Source organism: Delphinus delphis, chromosome 14 (genome assembly GCF_949987515.2).
Source record: "Delphinus delphis chromosome 14, mDelDel1.2, whole genome shotgun sequence".
NCBI classification, from domain to species: domain Eukaryota; kingdom Metazoa; phylum Chordata; class Mammalia; order Artiodactyla; family Delphinidae; genus Delphinus; species Delphinus delphis.
The window spans coordinates 42,021,424-42,045,726 of record NC_082696.1 but is presented as its reverse complement, the minus strand read 5'-3'; the positions used below and the strand labels follow the sequence as shown (position 1 = coordinate 42,045,726).

The 24,303-nt window shown below is 39.9% G+C and overlaps 1 protein-coding gene across 1 annotated transcript in view; it reads left to right on the top strand.

The window, feature by feature from the left end:
• Positions 1-24,303, top strand: part of SLC35F1 (solute carrier family 35 member F1) — a 425,543-nt gene that overhangs the window by 322,019 nt on the left and 79,221 nt on the right. Inside the window, exon 3 of the mRNA XM_060030038.1 lies at positions 7,201-7,328. Coding sequence (XP_059886021.1) covers positions 7,201-7,328 — 128 coding nt within the window. The remainder of the gene's footprint in view (positions 1-7,200; positions 7,329-24,303) is intronic.

The window sequence follows — 24,303 nt, the reverse complement described above, 5'->3', positions numbered from 1 at the left end:
ATAAATATCTCATTTAATCCTGACCAACACTCAGGGAGGCAGGTCCACCTGGTAATTCCGATGTATAGATGAGGAAAATTGAGGTTTAGAGAGACTAAGTTGTGTAACAATATCATACACCCAGTGCCCGGAAGAGGCTGGGTTCGAGCCCGCTGCTGAATGGCTCCAGTGCCCTCCCTATGTTGCCCTGCCAAACGGAAGGCGTGGCTGCCACATCCACAGCTCCGCAGGGCACCATTCTTGTCTTCTCTGAGAAGGCTGTCTCCTGGAGCCAGAAAGGAAAGGCCAGCCTGGCTGGCTGACTCACTATCTAAATCAAAAGGGAAGAACTCTTGGTGAGACGTCTCAGGGCAAGAATCTGTGCATATAGATAACTGCAAAAGAGCTAACAAAGCTAAAATGGGCCCCAAGGGCTGGTTGCTCAACAAAAAGCATAAACTGGACAGGCGTTTGGAGTAGGAAGATGTGCTCCATTTTAATCGGTTAAATTTTGGTTGTTGGATGACATATATCAGTACAAAGAAATATGTCTATCACAGCTAGAAATATGGGACAATAGTACTGGTTTGTGTTGGATCATGCAACAACATAACATCTTTAAGATTTTCAGTGATCAATAGTGACAGTGTTTAGCATGCAAGCGTGTGTATTCTTTTTTTTTTTTTTTTTTTTTTCAGTACGTGGGCCTCTCACTGTTGTGGCCTCTCCCATTGTGGAGCACAGGCTCCAGACGCTCAGGCTCAGCGGCCATGGCTCACGGGACCAGCCGCTCCGTGGTATGTGGGATCCTCCCAGACCAGGGCACGAACCCGTGTCCCTTGCATCGGCAGGCGGACTCTCAACCACTGCGCCACCAGGGAAGCCCTTTATAGGGTGTTCTTTCCAAGAATATGAAATGGGTGCTCTAAATGTATATCTAGTTTTTAAATTCTGAATGGACTTTGTTTAGGGGAGTTGTTTGGCTCTCATGCACTATTTTCATTAAGAGGTAGAGGAACCTGTAACACATAGATTTTGGTCAACAGAGTTTAATAGTCCGTACACAGTTTTCATATATGGGGTTTTAGACATCCTGAACTTTCAGAAAAGTTCTTTATTTGTTTATCTATTTGTTGTAATCGCCTTTATGGTAAAATCTAGGCAGACTTACTATCAATTTTTCTATTAATATGAAGAAAAAAATGTTAGCAATTGTGTCTCTCCTAAGATACATCAAGAACACAGGTTTTGGGGCTTCCCTGGTGGTGCAGTGGTTAAGAATCCGCCTGCCAATGCAGGGGACACGGGTTCGAGCCCTGGTCCAGGAAGATCCTGCATGCCGCAGAGCAACTAAGCCCATGCGCCACAACTACTGAGCCTGTGCTCTAGAGCCCGCGAGCCACAACTACTGAGCCCATGTGCTGCAGCTACTGAAGCCTGCACGCCTGGAGCCCATGCTCCGCAACGAAGAGTAGTCCCCACTTGCTGCAACTAGAGAAAACCTGTGCACAGCAACAAAGACCCAGTGCAGCCAAAAATAAATAAATAAAATAAATAAATTTTTAAAAAAAGAGCAGTTTTGCATATTTCAAAGGTGTAGAGTATAAGCATGCCACATAAAATCATGTATCTTAGCTTCATAAAAGATGACAGCTTAAAAAATCCAGAAAAAAAAGGTTTCTGAGGTTTAAGTGATCCATTTCATGTTTAAAAAGGTAATATACATTGAAAGATTTTTCGAATCATAAGGTATATATATTTTTGTGTCAGAAAGGTAATAGATTGAGTTTGTCATTAGGGCTAGAATATTTTGTTTTACTTATCAATGCCAAAAAAGTAACTTTGAAAAAAATAAAATAAACTTACTGTTAAGAAACCTATCCTATATACAATCATTTTTACACATATATGGATTTTCTCTTAAAGTCACAGCTACCAGAAACTTACGTGATTATGATTCATTTTTAGTTTCTTTTAGATATTTTTCCAAACCCTTATTAGGCATCTCTGGAAGACAGCCAGATGACCGAGTAGATTTTAATGGTGTTATTCAGCTATCTTACCTTGATAACAGGATCTTATTTACGTGAGTAACTATCTGTCTAAATCACTATGCTAGGCATAGTTCAGGATACGTAAAAAAGAGAAATAAGTGCTGAGGGAAAGCAGAGACTTTGGGAAAGCTTCCCATGGGAGCTTCACATCCAGGTAACTGGATCTTGCAGTGTGAGTGGGAACTTGAGCGAGAGGGATGTGAAGGGTGTAAAGTGGGAACTGAGGCCGTGTCTCTTCTCCTCTTGGCTTTCTTTGAACCCTTTGTGTTTTCCTCTTTTACGTTTTGCCTGTCACATGCAGCCTATGTGATAACCTTGGAAACACCTCCTCAAAGCCCCTACCCTGGAAAGGCCCAGTAGGACTAGAGTCCCAGAGAACAAAGCTATTTCTAGTTCAAGCCTTGGGGGAATGAGTGTGTTCACATGGCTTCCCCTCCCAGATCAAGTGGTGAGATCCGGAGAATCAAGACAAGGATCTGGCCCAGGGGAGAGGTGTCAAGGTCAAGGACACGGCCCTCAGGCTGCCTCCTGTCTGGACAAATGTCATATGCTGGCTGCAGTGTGATCCATCCACAATCTCAAGAGTTAGAGACAGAGGATGTGCAGCTAAAGCCCTAATGAGAAATTAAAAGAGTTCATTTTCCTGGGCTTCCAACATGCAGGATCCATCACTTGCAGGATTCAAGGATTCCAGGACCCCACCACTTGCTGACATGTCTTGTGCATATACCTGGCATTAGATATTAGCTTAAATACGACATTCATGCTGCCTTTAATCTACAACGCCCTATGAAATAGTTGCTCCAGTCCCCATTTTACAGTAGAGGGATCAAGGTTCAGAGCCGTTACCCAAGTTACTCAGGACCACTAAGGTACATCAGTGTCCAAACCCAGGTCTGTTGCCACTAAGCCAGCACATTAAAGGACTGCCTTTTATGCTCTTCTTAATCTCACTGTCTGGCTCCAGTAGTGACAGTGAATGAAACCATACAAAACAAAATGTAATCTTCATTATTTGTCCTTTTTATATTTCATCCTTACCCTCAGATTCACATTATGAAGTGCAATTGATTGCAATTCTTTTTGTGAACCACTTACGTTTTCATTTCCTTATTATTAGCACATTTATTTTGTTCACTTTTCTGACAAAAGAATTGTTTTGAATTCTATATCCTAATACTAAATTTCACCTTTTAAAGGTGAGTAATTAAAACTTCCATCTTCAGTCACACCTTTTTTCAAATTCACTGATGAATATTTAACCTCTTCCCTTGGAGTTCTGGTAAAGGAAGATAGCATTATGGCTTCAAGTTGTGAGCCGAGGAGGCGTCCATTCAAGCAAGGGTCTTGCCCTCTTTGCAGGGGCTTCACTCTTGCTGCAGACCCTCTGTGCAAATGCATGCTGAGTTCTGTCCTTGCAGAAAAACACCATGAAGGATCACCCCACCCATGAGAGCCCTTAATGAAAAGGCAGTCCCGAGAATAATGCAGCTTCTCGTTCCCTTTGCTGAATTCACCTCTGGTGCTGTCTCGCAATCCTTTTATTCTCTACTCAGACCACCACTGGGGGTGAACAAGAGTCCTATCCATGCATCAAGGCTCTTCAGGTTTCCAGTCGCTGCCGTGAATGTGGACCATGTTTCAGTCTTTGCACAGGTGTTTCCGCTTCCTTCATTCAACATTCATTGACCACTGCCACGCTCGCCCCACCCCATGTGTGACCATTGTTATTACGCCCAAGGCTTCAACTAGTAGTACAGCATATAACAGTAATTCTTATCATTAGGCTTTGTTAAGCCATAAATTTGATTGAAAGCCTTATTTTACATTTCACGAGGGAAACTCTGTCATGCACTTAGGTCAGGCAGGGAGACATCAACTTTTGATGCTGAAGTGAGGGTGATGGGACACATGCTCATCCCTAAGCTGATTCAGGAATGGACACACGACTGCGCAGCTGGGCACCGGCAACACTAGGGGACGCCGTGCACGTCGGCTTCAATGTGCCAGGCGCCCCCTGGAGTCTGGCAGAGGGGGCACCCTGCATGTGAGTTGGGACAAGCAGGTCATGATAGCTCCTTTAATGAGAAATGAATGACTCCTGAGGATGGTGCCCTAATTACAAACCAATAAGGCAAAATAGTGCAGTACCAGTGAGTATGAAGCCTAGTGCCGGATTGTCATGAATTCAAATCCTGTCTCATCTTTGTGAACTTTTGGGCAAGTTACTTAACTCCTCCAGGCCCCGGTTTTGTCATCTGTAAATACGGTTAAAAGAAATACCTTCCATACAGGGATATTATAAGGATTAAGTAAATTAATATTTGTAAAGCACATAGACACTGCCTGGTACATAGTATCATATAAGTATTTGTTACAAAAATGAAAAAACACATTGATTGGTCGTTCTGTTGATGCTTAGTGAAATGAGATATGAGTCACATGATCAAGACTGTCAATAATTTCCCTCTCTATTCTCAATTATTGCCATAGTTATTGTTGCTGGAATGCTATGTTACTTTCAATTAGGGTTACTTTCTTTAATTATGTTTTTCACATTTGTGAGTACTGGCATACTCCACAGTTCTTTAAAAGGAGAATGAAAACAGAATTAAACTCTAAACCAATTATAGAGATACATATGTACAAGGATGTTCTTTAAAGAAAAATTGGAAACAACTTAAATGTCTGTCAGTGGGAGATGAGATAAATTGTGGCATATTCATAAAATGTGATTATATATCATTTAAAGTATATTATATTTATTCTCTACATTAAAAAATAGGGATCTATTTCTAGAACAATGTTAAGTATAAAGAACCCTAGAAGAATGACAGGTACAGTATATACAATAAACTTTCATTTAAATACATACATATGTAGAAAACATATAACAAAGACATGAACATGAAGGATACATAACAATATCAAGATGGTGATTTGAGGAAGGAGGGAAGGGAATGGAATCTGGCAGAAAGGGGGCTTCAATTTCATCTGTAACATTTCCTTTCTCAGAAAAAAATCTGAAGCAAACATGGCAAAATTTTAACATTAATTAAATCAGGTTGGAGATTACCTTATCACATTATTCTCTATGCTTTCTCTTTATATTTGAACATGTTGATAGTAAGAATAATAACAGAACAAATTTAAATGCCAAATTATAATTCTAAAATTTGCACCCATAGATTTTATTACTCCTCTTAATTTTTTTTTAAATTCTTTTGCTTCAAAACGTTAACGTACCACCAGTTGTGCTGGTGCTTTTATGGATGGCCCGGTTTCGTGAGGTTTAGAAAGCACTTTGGCACAAGGGCTCTAAAGAATACATCTTCACTATTCTAGAATTTTAATGGCCTATTATACATCAGTGTTAATGAGAGTCATGTAGATAAATCCCTAAGCAGTCCTTTTAAAGGTTGCATTTTTTGCTCAGCCAGAAAAAAAAGAGAGCTTTCTTGCCTTCCTGGATAATTTTGCTAAGCAAGTGTGTTGTACGTTTTCAGGTGCTCAAGTGAAGCAATATGGGAGCATTTGTTTAGAGTGTTTCGCTTGCAAACTTCTTCAGCAGAACAAACAGCAAGACAACAAATCATTCCTTTGAATCTGTGTAACTTTGAATATGTATTGATTGACGGAACAAACAGCGCCATGATCCAGATTTTCAATGTCACATATTGAAATGTGGCTGGTGTGCTCCGAGTTTAGCAATTCTCTGTTCATCATGTAAATGAACTGGGACAATGACTTGTGACCTTAGAATTTCAGCTTTGCGGTTCAGTGTGCCATTGACCTTTTTATGTCCTATGTATAGAGTATTATGTGTAAAACGGTCACCAAATGAATTTATGTCAGATGTTCTAACTAGAAAACAATTTTCATTGTCTGGTGCATGAATATTTATAGTAGATATATTTTAAATATTTCAATTTCAATGTTATTTAACATTGCTGAGGTTATTAAACACAAAATGTGTTCATAGATTCTGTATTACTTATTGACTACTCACCATGCACTGTTGGGCCCTAGAGATAAAGTGATGACTGAGACAGTGCCACTCTCTTCAAATTGTTAATAATCTAATGAGTAACAGAGTCAAGAAAACTGGCCATTATAACACAGGGAGATAAGTACTGTATCTGCGGAATAAGAAAGGGTGTTAAAGGAGCCCATAGCACGGAAACCCAACCGATTCTGAGAAGATCAAAGTGAGAGATCAAGGAAGGCTTCCTGGTGGTAGAGTCTATGCTGCTCCTTCATTTGAAGGCTGGGGGAAGAATAGTCCATGCAGGGGAATCAGCACATTGAAGAGCAAGAGAAAGCATACTTTGGGCCAAATGTTTGGATTGTTTCTTTGGTATCAAGAATCACCATTCACTCAGGGTTTCTGCATGTTCCACATCCTCTAAGGATTCCTCACAGGTTGGCCCCAGAAAGCTGTTATTATTAATAATCATGTTCCCCCACTTTGAGAAAAGGTACATTTCAGGCCTGAAATATGTAAAAATAAGGATGAAGAACTAAGCAGTTCAGAGTCTGTTCTGAGGCTACCAGCGTAAGAGGCAAGATGGTGAAGTTTGCAGTCGTTGGTAGCATTAAGACCAAGGCCTGTGGCACTCTTCCCCATCGATGAGTGACCCCCAACTTCCTCTCTCTTCCCATCACCCACACACCACCTGCGTGTAAGGTTCAGAGGCGAGCGAGCCCTCAGGGTGGCGCCCTGCAGCCTTACTGCAGATCTGCGGCTAAGCACCATTTGACTACCCTCTTTCCATTTTTGTCTATTTTACCACAATCCTGAAGTTCAGGATGATTTGGATTTCACGTGTTTATACAGCCTTTCTGAACACCTTTCCTTTTATTTTTACTTGACAAAATTTTTTGTTCAAATGTTTGTGAGAAAATGTTTTGCATAGTGAACTAAAAACCTGTCCAGTCTTGTTCTGGGATAGGAACTAATTTGAAGGGCTGAAATCTACCATGAAGTCTAGTAAACTAAGCACAAGCGTGTCATTCTTGGACATATTGATTCATTTGTTTAGTTAAACGTTTGATAAGGTACGGTAAAAAATATTGTACTGTAATATATATTTTAGAATCCTTCTAAATATACAGTTTCTCAACGTGTTCAGAGCTTAATCCATTTCTTCTTAACTTTGTAACGCAGGAGAAGAAAACCTCCTGGCAATTTTACGACGAAGATGGTGGAAGTATATGATCCTGGGACTGATAGACTTGGAAGCAAACTATCTGGTGGTCAAGGCTTACCAGTACACGACTCTGACCAGTATCCAGGTACCAAGGCTCTCTTCCCTTCTCATCTTCCTCATTTTCCAGATGTAGTTTACTTTCAGTTTAGTCACTTGGGAGTTCTGATTACTAGTGTGTAAGTTCTGCAACAAGAGGGAAATTGGTTATATAAAAATTAAGTGGAAGTTTATTTCTGTGTTCCTTTAATTTTTCTTAATTCACATGTAATTGTACATCTCTTCTTTGTTTTTAGTATACCATAAGAACCATTGACAATGTAGGAAAATAATTTGTAGCTAAGAATACTAATCTTACGTCAGCAGAAGAATTATTAATAAGCATAAAAATAAATCTATTTTAATCACAACTTATAAGATTTTAGAATATGCTAATGGACTTTGATTAAGTAATCAAAGTGCTTAATAATCTTTTCTTTTAGCTTTCTTTAATGTGTAGATTTTGTAAGCTGAAGAGACAGAATTTTTCCTAAAGGGACAAGATTTAAATTTCTACAGTGTGTTAGGTATGAAGATAGCCACTGCATCCTTCCTTCCTCCCTCCCTCTCTCTCTTTTTCTTTTATGTAATTATGTGTACAAGTGTGCACGCGCACACACACACCATTGCAAATTTAACTTAGATTTTCACGATTTTTACCAGGCACCACTTATATTCCTCATTAAACCATAAATAATAATCTTGACTATTTTTGTTTCACCCTTATTTCTCTTTTTATGACAATATTATGAATTTTATAGTCATTCCAAGCCTCCAGGATGAAAACAAAATATTGTTCACGTATCAGATTTTACTTAGATTTGATACCTCAACAACATTGCTGCCATTCCAATAATTTGCTTAGAAACAATAACAAAAATGAAGAAACAAACAAGCAAACAAACCACTTGAGTAAATTCAGCTTATATAGATTGAATGGGAATCTATCTAAATCAGAATCAGGTAGGGTCTACATGCTTCCTCCTGCATACCCAATAAGGGACAGAAAGGATGCTTCCCTACAACCACTGAAGAAAAGTCCAGAGGTTTGTTTGATTGGACCACACTGATGGCAGGGGACCAGTGTGAGCTAACTGACCTAGACCTGGACTCTCTGAACCAATACAGGATGAGATTTCTCTGATTTGTTTAGACAAATGTTTCTCAGTAGGAGTACTACTGGCATTTTGGGTAGGACAATTTTTCATGATGTGAGTCATTTTCCTACTTTATAGGTCATTTAAGATTTCTGGTCCCTACCCATCAAACGCCCATAGCATCTTTCAGCCTTTGTAACAACTAGAAGTATCCTCATGGATTTCCAAATGCCCTCTAGCAGGTACCATCTCTAGTTGAGAATCACTGGCTCACCAATCAGCACTCACTCCTGGAGTCAGGGCAGGATCAGTCTCACCCAATCACATATCTGTCACCCATCAAGGGAGAGATGAGGTGGATGGATGCTGGGAGAAAGACCACAGTGCTCCAAACTCAGCCTAGCTCCTATTCACTTCCACAAGCCCCACAATGACAACAAATTTCTCTCTCTGTCTTTCTCTCTCTCACTCTCTCTCTCTCTCTCTCTCCTGTGCTCCCAGGCACTTTGTTTTATAGCTCTGTCTTCACAGTCTGTCTTACCTAAGAATGGTGTTTGAATATTTCCACCTACTCCACCAAGCTGTAAGCTTTTCACAGCAAAGAGGATTTCTTGTTCACCTTTGAATCGCTAGTACCTGGTAGGAAACCCAGCACATAATAGGCACTCAAAAATGTTTAAAGAGGTTAATTAAATTGCATTGATTTCCAGTATTTGGGGACACAGAAATTGCCAGCAGTTCTCTACCCACATGCAGAGGCCCCTGGAATGTCTATACCGGTATGTGGGAGAAGAAAGGAATGCTGGCTTCATGGCAGAACTGGGCCCATTAGTGCAGAGTCAAAAATTATAAATGGGCCTCCTGGGGAGCATGAAGAGGAAACTTACCCCTTTGGAAATCCATTTGACTTTTGTTTTCTTTTGTTAAGCATTGAAAAGTCACAACCAATTACTGGTTGCTTAAGTTCTATGGGGATTTATTAAAAAAAATTTTCAGTTTTTCAATTTCTTTTTGTAGACAGTGACAAGGTTTTTTTTCTTTTTTTTTCTTTTTTTTTTTTTTTTTTTGCGGTACCGGGCCTCTCACTCTTGTGGCCTCTCCCGTTGCGGAGCACAGGCTCAGGACGCGCAGGCTCAGCGGCCATGGCTCACGGGCCCAGCTGCTCTGCGGCATGTGGAATCTTCCCGGACCGGGGCACAAACCCGTGTCCCCTGCATCAGCAGGCGGACTCTGAACCACTACACCACCAGGGAAGCCCAGTGACAGGGTTTTAACAACTTTCCCCTTGTCCTCAGGTGTTTTGTTCAACCCATGTTATGCACCACCATTAATCCATCCTGCCACCTCTCTCAAATTAGCTGTTTGACACTGCATTTAATGCTGCATTCTATGCAAAATTTATTTTAATTCTGTCAAAAGTCAAAAAGTAATTCTACTGAAATATCAGTTTGTCTTCATTATAACTTACTGAGCAAGGGATAGGGGGAAGTAAAAAAGCATGTTGAATCAAACAATTCTAGAACCATTTTGCTACCTACAAAAAATAAACTTCTTAAATAATAATAAATGGTCAGAATAGAAGGCATTTGCTCTGGGAACCATGTCTGTACTGCTGTTCTGTAATTCAGTTCTGTTTACTCATTGCAAATCAGTGGAACTAACAAGGACCTATAATGATTTTCCCTTGTTTTTATAAATATTAATTGAGAACATAATACGTGCTAAGTGTTTAGCTTTTATTCATATATTAATCAATAAGGAAAATACACTAATTCTACATCTAAGAAATGTACTAGTTATTGCAAGTGATGTAAACAGAAATGAATCAACCTTTGCTGTACACTTGAAACTAACACAACATTGTTAATCAACTATACTCCAATATAAAATAAAAAAATTTTTAATAAAATAAAATTAAAGAATAAAAACATTAACAGAAAAAAAAAGAATGATAAAGCTTCTACAGAGTTAAAAAAGAGAAAAGAACGAAGGAAATGAATCAACCTTACCCTCCAGGAGCTTCTGAACTTATAAAGGGGACAAGAGGCACAGTCTATTGATAGTAACATCATGTACGGCAAGGGAACGGATGCCAAAGTGCTATAGTTTTCACAGGAGCCAGAGATGATGTTTATTTGCAGAGGCAAGAAAGTACCCATTCAGAGGATTCTATAAGATTGAATAAAATTTAGGTATAGCTTTGAACCCAGAAAGAAAATCATGGCAAAAGCTTAGGGGCAGAAAACCTGAGGAATATGATTGGAGAACAATTATTCCAGTTTGATTCATCCAGTCACTTCAAAAATAACTATTGATTACTTCTCTGTTCAAGTCAGTGTATTAGGTAGTGAACAGTGAGGAAACAGTAAAAAAAGATACTTTTTATATTCTTTGGCACTTCCAGGCAAATGGGAAAGGCAGCCAAATAACCAAATGAATGGCTGTATCATTATAGTCAGAGATGAGTATTCTAAAAGAAAGCAACACAGTTCTACGAGAACATTTGTCAAAACAACTTGGCCTAAACTGGAAAGTTGGGGAAGATTTTCTTAAAAGGCTAGTGGTAGAGCTGAGATCTATAAGAGAAGTGGAAGATTAGTTGAGAAGGAAAGAGGTCCAAGCAAAGAAGTCAGCGTGCTCAAGGCTCTGTGGTGGGAAGGACCATGGCAAGAATGAGGTTGTGAGCAAGGGCTTGTGACTAGGCAAGGAGAGTGAAGAAAAGAGTGGGGCAAGATGGGCTGGGGAAGGAGGCAAGTGCTAGACTCAACAAGCCTTGACAGCCAGGTCAAGAGTTTGAGTCTTTAGGCTAAGTGCCGTGGGAAGCCACATTTGAGTTTTAAAGGCAGGCAGGCTGTGGTGCAGAGAACAGATTGAAGCAATGGGTGCTCATTATGGAATAAAGTAAGATAGAGCAAAAAAGTTAAGCTGGGGTCATGTCGTAGGAGGTCTTCCAGGTCAGGATGAAAAGTGTGGCTTGATTTTGTAAATAAAAGAGAGCTGTGAAGGTTTCTGAGGAAAGGAATGATAGGATGTAGCCCAACAGCCCTTTTGCAAAGGCGCTTCTGTTTTAACAAGACAGTCCTCATTACTAGTTGGCAAAGGACCAAGTACTTTTGTCTTCTGATTCTCTTAAGAACAGTGATATAGAACAAAAAGACATGAAGAGGCTCTCTGTGCTTTATCCTCTTGCCCTTTCAGTTAATTCCTTAAACTCATGGTTAAATGTCACAAACAATTAATGCATGAAGCGTGAGAGGAAAATATATATTTCTGGAATGATTATAGACTCACAAGGAATTGCAAAACTATATAGGATTCTATGAACTGTCCACACAGCTTTTCCCCAATGGTGACATTTTATATGACTAGGATATTGACATTGGTACAATACTGTTAACTAAGCCACAGACCTGATTCAGTTTTCATCCCTTTTCCTTCACTCGTTTGTCGGTGTGTGTGTGTAGCTCTACACAATTTGATCCATGTATAGATTTGTGTAACTACGACCACAGTCAGGATACAGAACTATACTATCACCACAAAGAAACTCCCTCATACGACCCCTATGAAGTCACACCCATTCCACCACCCTCATTCCTATCCCTAGCAATGACTACTCTATTCTCTATCTCTATGATTTTGTCAGCTGGAGAATGCTATATAAAATAGAATCACACAGTGTTTAACCTTTTGAGATTGGTTTTTTTCACTAAGCATAATACCCTTAAGTCCACCCAAATTGTTGCATGTATCAATAGTTTGGTCTTTTTATTGCTGAGTAGTATTCCATAGTATAAACCTATCAGGGTTTGTTTAGCCATCACCTGCTGAAGGACATTTGGATTATTTCCAGCTTTGGTTTTTTACAAATAAAACTGCTATGAGGAGTTAGAGGGAGGTGTGACTACAGGAGAAGGTCATTGTCTTTGTGATGTAAGGACTCAACCCATCATTGCTATCTTTGAAAGAGGAAGAGGCCACAAGCCAAGGTATGTGTGTAGCCTGTAGAAGGTGGAAAAGGAGTCTATTCTTTTGATGTTCTGACCACAGAATTATATCAGCTCTAACATCCATGTAGATGAGACGGACTTGAAATCAATCTCGTTGATTGTTGGAGAGATCTTCTGAGACAAGAACCAAGATGGCAGAGTAGAAGGATGTGCTCTCACTCCCTCTTGCAAGAACACCAGAATCACAACTAGCTGCTGGACAGTCATCCACAGGAAGACACTGGAACTCACCAAATATGATATGGCACATCCAAAGACAAAGGAGAAGCCACAATGAGACAGTGGGAGGGGTGCAATCACAGTAAAATCAAATCCCACAACTGCTAGGTGGGTGACTCACAGACTGGAGAACACTTATACCACAGAAGTCCACCCACTGGAGTGAAGGTTCTTAGCCCCATGTCAGCTTCCCAACCTGGGGGTCCGGCAACGGGAGGAGGAATTCCTAGAGAATCAGACATTGAGGGTGAGTGCGATTTGATTGCAGGACTTAGACACGAGTAGGGGAAACAGAGACTCCACTCTTGGAAGGCACACACAAAGTAGTGTGCACATCAGGACCCAGGGGAAGGAGCAGTAACCCCGGGGGAGACTGAACCAGACCTACCTGCTAGTGTTGGAGGGTCTCCTGCAGAGAGGGGGTGGTGGCTGTGGCTCACCGTGGAGACAAGGACACTGGCAGCAGAGGTTCTGGGAAGTACTCCTTGGTGTGAGCCCTCCCAGAGTCCCTATTTAGCCCCACCAAAGAGCCCAGGTAGGCTCCAGTGTTGGGTTGCCTCAGGCCGAACAACCAACAGGGAGGGAACCCAGCCCCACCCAACAGCAGTCAAGCGGATTAAAGTTTTACTGAGCTCTGCCCACCAGAGCACCAGGCGGCTCTACCCACCACCAGACCCTCTCATCAGGAAACTTGCACAAGCCTCTTAGATAGCCTCATCCACCAGAGGGCAGACAGCAGAAGCAAGAAGAACTACAATCCTGCAGTGTGTGGAACAAAAACCACATTCACAGAAAGAGAGACAAGAGGAAAAGGCAGAGGGCTATGTCCCAGATGAAGGAACAAGATAAACCCCCACAAAAGAATTAAAGAAGTGGAGATAGGCAACGTTCCAGAAAAAGAATTCAGAATAATGATAGCAAAGATGATCCAGGACCTTGGCAAAAGAATGGAGGCAAAGATTGAGAAGATGCAAGAAATGTTTAACAAAGACCTAGAAGAATTAAAGAACAAACAAACAGAGATGAACAATACAATAACTGAAATGAAAACTACATTAGAAGGAATCAATAGCAGAATAACTGAGGCAGAAGAATGGATAAGTGACCTGGAAGACAGATTGGTGGAATTCACTGCTGCAGAACAGAATAAAGAAAAAAGAATGAAAAGAAATGAAGACAGCCTGAGACCTCTGGGACAACATTACATGCAACAACATTTGCATTATAGGGATCCCAGAAGGAGAAGAGAGAGAGAAAGGACCCGAGAAAATATTTGAAGAGGTTATACTCAAAAACTTCCCTAACATGGGAAAGGAAATAGCTACCCAACTCCAGGAAGCTCAGAGAGTCCCATACAGGATAAACCCAAAGAGAAACATGCCGAGACACATAATCAAACTGGCAAAAATTAAAGACAAAGAAAAATTATTGAAAGCAGCAAGGGACAAATGACAAATAACATACAAGGGAACTCTCATAAGGTTAACAGCTGATTTCTCAGCAGAAACTCTACAAGTCAGAAGGCAGTGGCATGATATACTTAAAGTGATGAAAGGGAAGAACCTACAGCCAAGATTACTCTACCCGGCAAGGAACTCATTCAGATTTGTTGGAGAAATCAAAAGCTTTAGGGGCTTCCCTGGTGGCGCAGTGGTTGAGAGTCTGCCTGCTGATGCAGGGGACACGGGTTCGTGCCCCGGTCCGGGAAGATCCCACATGCCGCGGAGCGGCTAGACCCGTGAGCCATGGCCACTGAGCCTGCACGGGCCGGAGCCTGTGCTCCGCAATGGGAGAGGCCACAACAGTGAGAGAACCGCATACTGCAAAAAAAAAAAAAAAAAACTTTAGAGACAAGCAAAAGCTGAGAGAATTCAGCACCACCAAACCAGCTCTACAACAAATGCTAAAGGAACTTCTCTAAGTGGGAAACACAAGAGAAGAAAAGGACCTACAAAAACAAACCCAAAGCAATTAAGAAAATGGTCATAGGAACATACATTATTGAAAATTACCTTATACATGAATGGATTAAATATTCCAACCAAAAGACACAGGCTTGCTGAATGGATACAAAAACAAGACCCATCTATATGCTGTCTACTTCAGACCTAGAGACACATACAGACTGAAAGTGAGGGGATGGAAAAGTATATTCCAAGCAAATGGAAGTCAAAAGAAAGCTGGAGTAGGAATACTCGTATTAGATAAAATAGACTTTAAAATAAAGAATGTTATGAGAGACAAGGAAGGACACTACATAATAATCAAGGGATCAATCCAAGAAGAAGATATAACAATTATAAATATATATGCACCCAACATAGGAGCACCTCAATACATAAGGCAACTGCTAACAGCTATAAAAGAGGAAATCGACACTAACACAATAATAGTAGGGGACATTAACACCTCACTTACACCAATGGACAGATCATCCATAATGAAAATAAATAAGGAAGCAGAAGCTTTAAATGACACAATAGACCAGATAGACTTAATTGATATTTATAGGACATTCCATCCAAAAACAGCAGATTACACTTTCTTGTCAAGTGTGCACAGAACATTTTCCAGGATAGATCACATCTTGGGTCATAAATCAAGCCACAGTAAATATAAGAAAATTGAAATCATATCAAGCGTCTTTTCTGACCACAACGCTATGAGATTAGAAATGAATTACAGGGAAAAAATGTAAAAAACATAAACACATGGAGGCTAAACAATACATTACTAAATAACCAAGAGATCACTGAAGAAATCAAAGAGGAAATCAGAAAATACATAGAGACAAAAGACAATGAAATCACGACGATCCAAAACCTATGGGATGCAGCAAAAGCAGTTCTAAGAGGGAAGTTTATAGCTATACAAGCCTACCTCAAGAAACAAGAAGAATCTCAAATAAAAAATCTAACCTTACACTAAAAGAACTAGAGAAAGAAGAACAAACAGAACCCAAAGTTAGCAGAAGGAAAGAAATCATAAAGATCAGAGAAGAAATAAATGAAATAGAAACAAAGAAAACATAGCAAAGATCAATAAAACTAAGAGCTGGTTCTTTGAGAAGATAAACAAAATTGATAAACCTTTAGCCAGACTCATCAAGAAAAAGAGGGAGAGGACTCACGTCAATAAAATTAGAAATGAAAAAGGAGAAGTTACAACAGACACCGCAGAAATACAAAGCATCCTAAGAGACTACTACAAGCAACTCTATGCCAATAAAATGGACAACCTGGAAGAAATGGACAAATTCTTAGAAAGATATAACCTTCCAAGACTGAACCAGGAAGAAATAGAAAATATGAACAGACCAATCACAAGTAATGAAATTTGAAACTGTGATTAAAAATCTTCCAACAAACAAAAGTCCAGAACCAGATGGCTTCACAGGTGAATTCTATCAAACATTTAGAGAAGAGCTAACAACCATCCTTCTCAAACTCTTCCAAAAAATTGCGGAGGAAGGAACACTCCCAAACTCATTCTATGAGGCCACAATCACCCTGATACCAAAACCAGACAAAGATACTACAAAAAAAGAAAATTACGGACCAATATCACTGATGAATATAGATGCAAAAATCCTCAACAAAATACTAGCAAACAGAATCCAACAACACATTAAAAGGGTCATACACCATGATCAAGTGGGATTTATCTAAGGGATGCAAGGATTCTTCAATATACACAAGTCAATCAATGTGATAAACCATATTAACAAATTGAAGAATAAAAACCATATGATCATCTCAATAGATGCAGAAAAAGCTTTTGAAAAAGTTCAACACCAATTTATGTTAAAAACTCTCCAGAAAGTGGGCATAGAGGGAGCCTACCTCAACATAATAAAGGCCATATACGACAAACCCACAGCAAACATCATTCTCAATGGTGAAAAACTGAAAGCATTTCCTCTAAGATCAGGAACAAGATAAGGATGTCCACTCTCACCACTATTATTCAACATACTTTTGGAAGTCCTAGCCACAGCAATCAGAGAAGAAAAAGAAATAAAAAGGAATACAAATTGGAAAAGAAGAAGTAAAACTGTCACTGTTTGCAGATGACATGATACTATACATAGAGCATCCTAAAGATGCCAGCAGAAAACTACTAGAGCTAATCAATGAATTTGGTAAAGTTGAAGGATACAAAATTAATGCACAGAAATCTCTGGCATTCCTATACACTAATGATGAAAAATCTGAAAATGAAATCAAGAAAACAGTCCCATTTACCATTGCAAGAAAAAGAATAAAATACCTAGGAATAAACCTACCTAGGGAGACAAAAGACCTGTATGCAGAAAACTATAAGATACTGATGAAAGAAATTAAAGATGATACCAACAGATGGAGAGATATACCATGTTCTTGGATTGGAAGAATTAATACTGTGGAAATGACTATACTACCCAAAGCAATCTACAGATTCAATGCAATTCCTATCAAGTTTCCAATGGAATTTTTACGGAACTAGAGCAAAAAGTCTTAAAATTTGTATGGAGACACAAAAGACCCCGAATAGCCAAAGCAGTCTTGAGGGAAAAAAACAGCTGGAGGAATCAGACTCCCTGACTTCAGGCTATACTACAAAGCTACAGTAATCAAGACAGTATGTTACTGGCACAGAAACAGAAACACAGATCAATGGAACAAGATAGAAAGCCCAGAGATAAACCCATGCACCTATGGTCAACTAATCTATGACAAAGGAGGCAAGGATATACAATGTAGAAAAGACAGTCCCTTCAATAAGGGGTGCTGGCAAAACTGGACAGCCACATGTAAAAGAATGAAATTAGAACACTCCCTAACACCATACACAAAAATAAACCCCAAATGAATTTGAGACCTAAATGTAAGACCGGACACTATAAAACTCTTAGAGGAAAACATAGGAAGAACACTCTTTGACATAAATTACAGCAAGATCTTTTTTGATCCACCTCCTAGAGAAATAGAAATAAAAACAAAAATAAACAAATGGGACCTAATGAAACTTCAAAGCTTTTGCATAGCAAAGGAAACCATAAACGAGACGAAACGAAAACCCTCAGAATGGGAGAAAATATTTGCAAACAAATCAATGGACAAAGGATTAATCTCCAAAATATATAAACAGCTCATGCAGCTCAATATTAAAAAAACAAACAACCCAATCCAAAAATGGGCAGAAGACCTAAATAGACATTTCTCCAAAGAAGATATACAGATTGACAACAAACACATGCAAGGATGCTCAACATCACTAATTATTAGAGAAATGCAAATCAAAACTACAATGAGGTATCACCTCACACCAGTTAGAATGGGCATCATCAGAAAATCTACAAACAACAAATGCTGGAGAGGGTGTGGAGAAGAGGGAACCCTCTTGCTCTGTTGGTGGGAATGTAAATTGATATAGCCACTATGGAGAACAGTATGGAGTTTCCTTAAAATACTAAAAATAGAATTACCACATGATCCAGCAATCCCACTACTGGGCATATACCCAGAGAAAACCGTAATTCAAAAAGACACATGCACCCCAATGTTCATTGCTGCACTGTTCACAATAGCCAGGTTATGGAAGCAACCTAAATGCCTATCAACAGACAGATGGATAAAGAAGATGTGGTACATATATACAATGGAATATTACTCAGCCATAAAAAGGAACGAAATTGGGTCATTTGTAGAGATGTGGATGGATCTAGAGACTGTCATACAGAGTGAAGTAAGTCAGAAAGAGAAAGACAAATATCGTATATTAATGCATATATGTGGAACCTAGAAAAATGGTACAGATGAACTGGTTTGCAGGGCAGAAATTGAGACACAGATGTAAACAACAAATGTATGGACCCCAAGTGGGGAAAGCCATGGGGGGATGGGGGTGGTGGTGTGGTGAATTGGGCAATTGGGATTTACATGTATACACTGATGTGTATAAAATTGATGACTAATAAGAACCTGCTGTATAAAAAAATAAATTAAATTCAAAAATTAAAAAAAAAACAAAACTGCTATGACATTCATGTGGAGGTTTTATATTAACGTAAGACCTCATCTCTCTGAGATAAATGCTCAAAACTACAGTTTCTGGATCATGTGGAAAATGACTATTTGATTTCAGAAACAGTCAAACAACTGTCCAGAGTGGTTGTACAACTTTACATTCCCACCAGCAATGTATGAGAGGTCCCGTTCTCCCTGCCCTCACCAGCATTTGGTGTTATCTCTATTTTTTATGTTAGCCATTCTAAAAGGTGTGCAGTGATAATTCATTGTGGGTTTAATTTGCAATTGCTTAATGGCTAACAGTGTCAAACATCTTTTGGAAAAAAAATTTTAACTTTGCCTTTATAGTAGGGAGCTAAACAAAGTTAGCAAAGGCAAAAGATAACATTTATTCAGGAAAAAGATGATGAAAGACAGACATGGAAGTGAAAAAACCCAGCTGTTTTTTTTATTAGAAAGTCAAAGGAGAGATTGTAACACCATCATGTTGGATTTATAAGGATTTTATTTTATAGGCACATTTGTGGGTTTGTATCTCTTGACTTGTAGAGAATGAATAGATTGTGTCTGTGACTTTGAGACAGATTAGCAATGACATTTGGATAAATTCTAAAAGCTGTGCTATTTTTATAACTGCTATATGAACCACATCAGTAGAAATACCAGCTTCACAACTTCTCACCCAAAGTTTATTCATCTTTCTTCAGCCATGTAGTACTAAAACGCAAACAGGTGAAACTAGTACATCTGTGAAATAAGAAAAAAGCAGATCTCTTCAAGCAGTATAGTTTGGTAATTAAAATGAACTCACATGGGAAACAATTTCCAGTTCTCTTGCTAACCATGCTGAGGAGACTGTACCTTTAACACATCCCCTCCTTCACACAGTGCATGTGTCCGAGCTCTTCCCATTTTCTAAGCTGTTTCCCAGGAGCAAAGAACGAGAAAGAAAACCCTCTAGCCCTGATTGTTTTCCTTCAGCCCACTCCTCTCCTTGGGTATGTTAGCAGAGGTTAATACAGAATGAAAGCCAGCCTCCCTAATATGCAGTGTGATATCTGACCCTGAGACTAATTCTACAAGGTACACACATGCGACATACAGACTAATTCTACAAGGTACACACATGTGACATACATGTGTAACATACACATGCAACAGTTTTTTACCAAAGTGATGGCTTTTTGTAACTCTCAGTACTTTCTAGGTCCACTCTTTCTGAATTTTCAGTAGGCTAGGAATTAAGTTGTATAAGATACAGAGAAAGGCTGGGTAATTTGTACCTTCTTATGTCTCTCTGGAGTCTAAAGTTTAAGTCATATGAATAGACTTGGCATCCAGATTCCTTTATTGATTAAAAAATGCCAACACTGTGGCTAGATGATGGGGACACAGCTACTGATCAGACCAGAGCCATACCATGGGATGATAGACAGCTACCTTAACAATTAGAATACAGTGTGGCAGTGTGGGAAAAATATGCATTCAGCTCAGTGGAGACATGGGAAGAGGTACCTCTCACTCTGAAGATTTATGTAACGGAGGTCCTATAGTCAAGAAGTTGTGACACACGAGAGAAAGTCACTAAGTAGACTTTTTATTTGTAGCCAACCTGAATTTCCACCTCCACGGATGAGCAGAGAGAAAGCACGCCTGTGCACATTAGAAACGTGTCCCGTGGGCTTGAGTTTACGATTATGAGCTCAGCTTTTAAGACTGTATTTCCTTCTTTATCCTCACTGTTTTTACCTGTCCCTGGTATAGGACTGTGGCAGTTTAATGACTATTCAAGAGCTATTTTAAAGTGCATTTAAAGGCAAAGTATTCAAAAGCAATGTTCTTACCCCTAAAGGGAACATGATATTCTGACTCTCAGATTTCTCAAATCTGGACTTCCTATTCTCATGATTGTGAAAATAACTTAAATGTGTAGCAGTCTAAATCCAAATATTTGATTGGATGCAGCACAGTTTTTGGTCAGCCTTTTGTCCTGATGTAGGGGAGAGACCCTTGCATATCATCGAAGGACACACTAAAACTATCTTCAGTCTTTCTTTAGTTCCGGATGATGCCCATCCCTAAATCTGTTTTTAAATGTGTTCTGTCAAACTGCCTTCTACAAAAGGGAGCTTTCATACTCTACCTCCGTTGACTCTGGTCCTGCGGGCTGGTGCCCTGATGCCATCAGGTAATTCCATTGGAAAGTAAGAGGAGTGTCTCTCTCCATTCCTTCCACTACACTCCACAGCAGCCAGGAAAACATGCATTTGATCGTGTCTTGACTCTGTTTCTTCCTCTTCACCTTCCTTGCTGTAACTGTCACTTTCTACTTTATACGATAGCTGTTTACATATTTCCTCTCTCCTTTAAGTCTGTAAGGTCTTTGAGGTGAGACCTGTGTACCTGATACACAATAAGCACTGAAAAAATGTCTGATGTTTGAATAAATGTGGAAACAATTCATCTTTGTCTCCTTCACAAGATCAGGTACATATAGATGTCAAACATATATGAAATATTTGAATAAAAAAGTTAATGAATGAAAGGATGAATTTCTAAGGGCCAGTTATTGGGCAAGGCAACACAAATGATCTTTAATAGTTTTATCATCAGTAAGTGCATTTATTCCTGCAGGACCCAAGTATGGAACTCTAAACACCTTTAAGTAGTCTACTATGCTCTGGGGATATAAAGATGATGAAAAAATTGTCCTAGCTCTCAAGTGTTGCAGGCAAAGCCTGGATGCAGATTCACTCATGCTATGCTTAGATGTCCAAAGCAATTGTACCTTCTTTATATCCTACAATTGATCTAATCTTCATAGTGAACCTCCTCCAAATATCCCCAAGGTAGCTAAATAGCAGTGGCTGGAGGGAAAAGTCTGGTTAGAGGTAAAACTTACCAATTTCTTCTGGTTTAAAAACTTTCTTTGGATAGTTCAGTTGCTTTTGGACAAAGGCCCAGCCTCTCAGAATTCCTCTCTCCCACACGCGTTTCTGAGAAGGCACGTGGGTCTCTAGCATGACCTTTGGCCTCACGTTGGTCCTTTGGCTGCTGTCCACCATTGGGCAGTCGGCCAGCTGTTGAGCGTGCACTCACTGGGTTGGGTGTGGATCTGTGGCTCAGTTCTGTGCCTGGCACTCTGCTGGCCTCTGCTGCTCCTCCCCCCTTGCTGAGCCCCCCAATTCTCATTGATGATGTGGACCTCCAGGTATCTGGCTGTGGCACATAGAACCCCCTGTCCTGCCCCAGGTCAGCCAGCCTGCACCCCTTTGCAGAGCACTCTGACTTCCGGCAAAACAGGAGCTAAGAAGGATGCTGGGGAATGAGAGTGTTCTAACTAACAACACTTCAACTCTGCTTGTTGTCTGATGTGACCTCCTCGGGTTGGTGTGGTGCTGTCCAAAAGGAAAGATGCTTTGCTTTCAGTTTGCTTTCAAACTGTCTAGCTTTCTTTCTCCCCTTGGGACTTCAGTTCGGAGAGGGCCCCTCTGGGCACATATGATTCAACAGCTGGTTTTCTCCTCTGTCAATTTCCTCCCCTCTGGCCATGTCCACGGTGGGGGAAAAGTGCTCCCTCCCTCATCCTCTCTAGCATGGACTTCCTCATCTCAGATCCTCCTTTTGGGACACCAGTCCTCCTGGCTTGGCCCTAAGGGAGGAAAAGGCAATCTTCCACATTCTGGAGGAAATTCTGCTGGAGTTGGCAATATCGATTCTTGATATGTTGGAGGGAGATTACAGAACTTTGAATCTCTTCTCTTTCTACAAACATGACCCTCTAGACCCTTCCTTAAAAAGAAGTCAGGAAACTCAGCTTTATGTTTGAAAGCTCATCAATGACCTCTCTGTTCTATAAAGGACCTGCTCTTGTTTTCCTCATGGCTCAGTTTTATGGGTAGAAGGCCGGATGGCATGTGATTTAAGGGGGAAAATTAAATTTCCAAGAATTTTATCCTGTTTTCCTGGAAGGAAGATCTGTAAACAAATTACAGTGCAGCATGAAAGGCAGTGAAATGTAGCCATACACAAAATACTATGGGATTACAGAAGTGGAGTGACTGGATCCACCCATGACAGGGAAGATTCTCGAGGACACTGACAACATGAATCTGACAGTAAAACTAGACAGCTTGGTTCCCTGGTGATCATCAGCTCCACTGGCTCATGTAGACAAGTTCTGAAAAAGTGAGATGCCTTTATGTGTTTGTTTTCTCTCTCTGTGAGCATCAGTTTCCCCTCTTATAAGTAAGAATATAAAAACCTGCCTCCTGCTGTGGTTGTGGATATGCAAATATAACACTGCATCCAATGGTCCATGTTCCTCCACCAGGTCTAAGGCAAAAATAATGCAGCAAACAATAACACCTTATGTTGTTCTGATCCTGCCACCATCTCCTACTGCAGACTTTAGCACCTTCCTCAGTGAAGTTCCTCTGTTCTTCCTACAAACAGACCTGTCTCTGGTCTTCTGACATTCTCAGAATTGTCTGAGATCCACGTGGCAACCAGTCAGCCAACCTGTGATGCACACTGCTTTAGCAACGTCTCCTTGATGTAGTAGCTGCTCATTAAATGCCAGCTCCTTTTACGCACATATTTTCCACTTCACATATTCTTTCCATTGATCCAATTTAAGGGGAAGAAAACCTAAAAATAGACATGTTGCCTAAACCACTTCATCCTCTCATACACTCTCACTCTTGGACAGCAAATTTAAGAAGAGCGATGAAAAAATTCACAATTGCATGCAAAGCGATCTAGGTGAAAGAATCTGCTTGAGACACAAGGAGAAGGTTATGGAAACCCACATTCCAATTAGCTTTGCCACTGATGGATTACTATGTGACCTCAGGTAGGACCATTTGCCAGTCAATAGAGATGAAATCTCATAAAAATTAATGAGATTGCTGCTAGGTATGAACAAAATTCTCCCACCCACTCTGTTTGAGAGTGAAAATATCAAGGGAAATTGTACAAGAAAATATGGTAATATTCTATTTGGAATATTTTCACAGTACCAGAGGCTAAACAAACCTTAAAGCCCTGGAATGCTGTTGCTTGACATGTAAAATCAAGAAAAATTTCTCCTATGGTACAACCGTACCACCTTTTTTGCAGTGAACATGTTCCTGAAATAATACTTCCAAACAAATTTTTATAAATAATTTATATTTTTAAAATACTGGGAAATGCGCGGAGTATTTCTTGTAAATTGAAAAATCATTTTGTACTATGAATAATAACTCACATTTGTTTCCTTAGGTATTCTTTCCATATACAGAGTTTGTGAAAAGTGAAACACTCCTATAGTCCAATATTACACCACACACAAAGATTCGTATTTTTCAGAGTTAGTGGCCAAATTGCCTCGCCTGGCATCTTTGGTGGAGAAGGGTGAATAGGGCAGATGGGAACACACAGGAAGCCCAGCCTTGGCTATCCCCAAGACAACTTTATGCTCACTCAGATTAATCTGTTAACCATTGACTGTGTTAGACCTTCTGAACATGAACAGTCTCTACAGCATACAATTAGTGGAATTGTGGGCAGATGATTGTACAAATGGACAGTTTTAGTCAATGGTAAGGAATCTCTGTGTGTGTGTGTGTGTGTGTGTGTGTAAGAGAGAGAGAGACAAAGAGAAACCAAGACAGAGACAGAAGGAAAGAAAGCACAGCATTGAA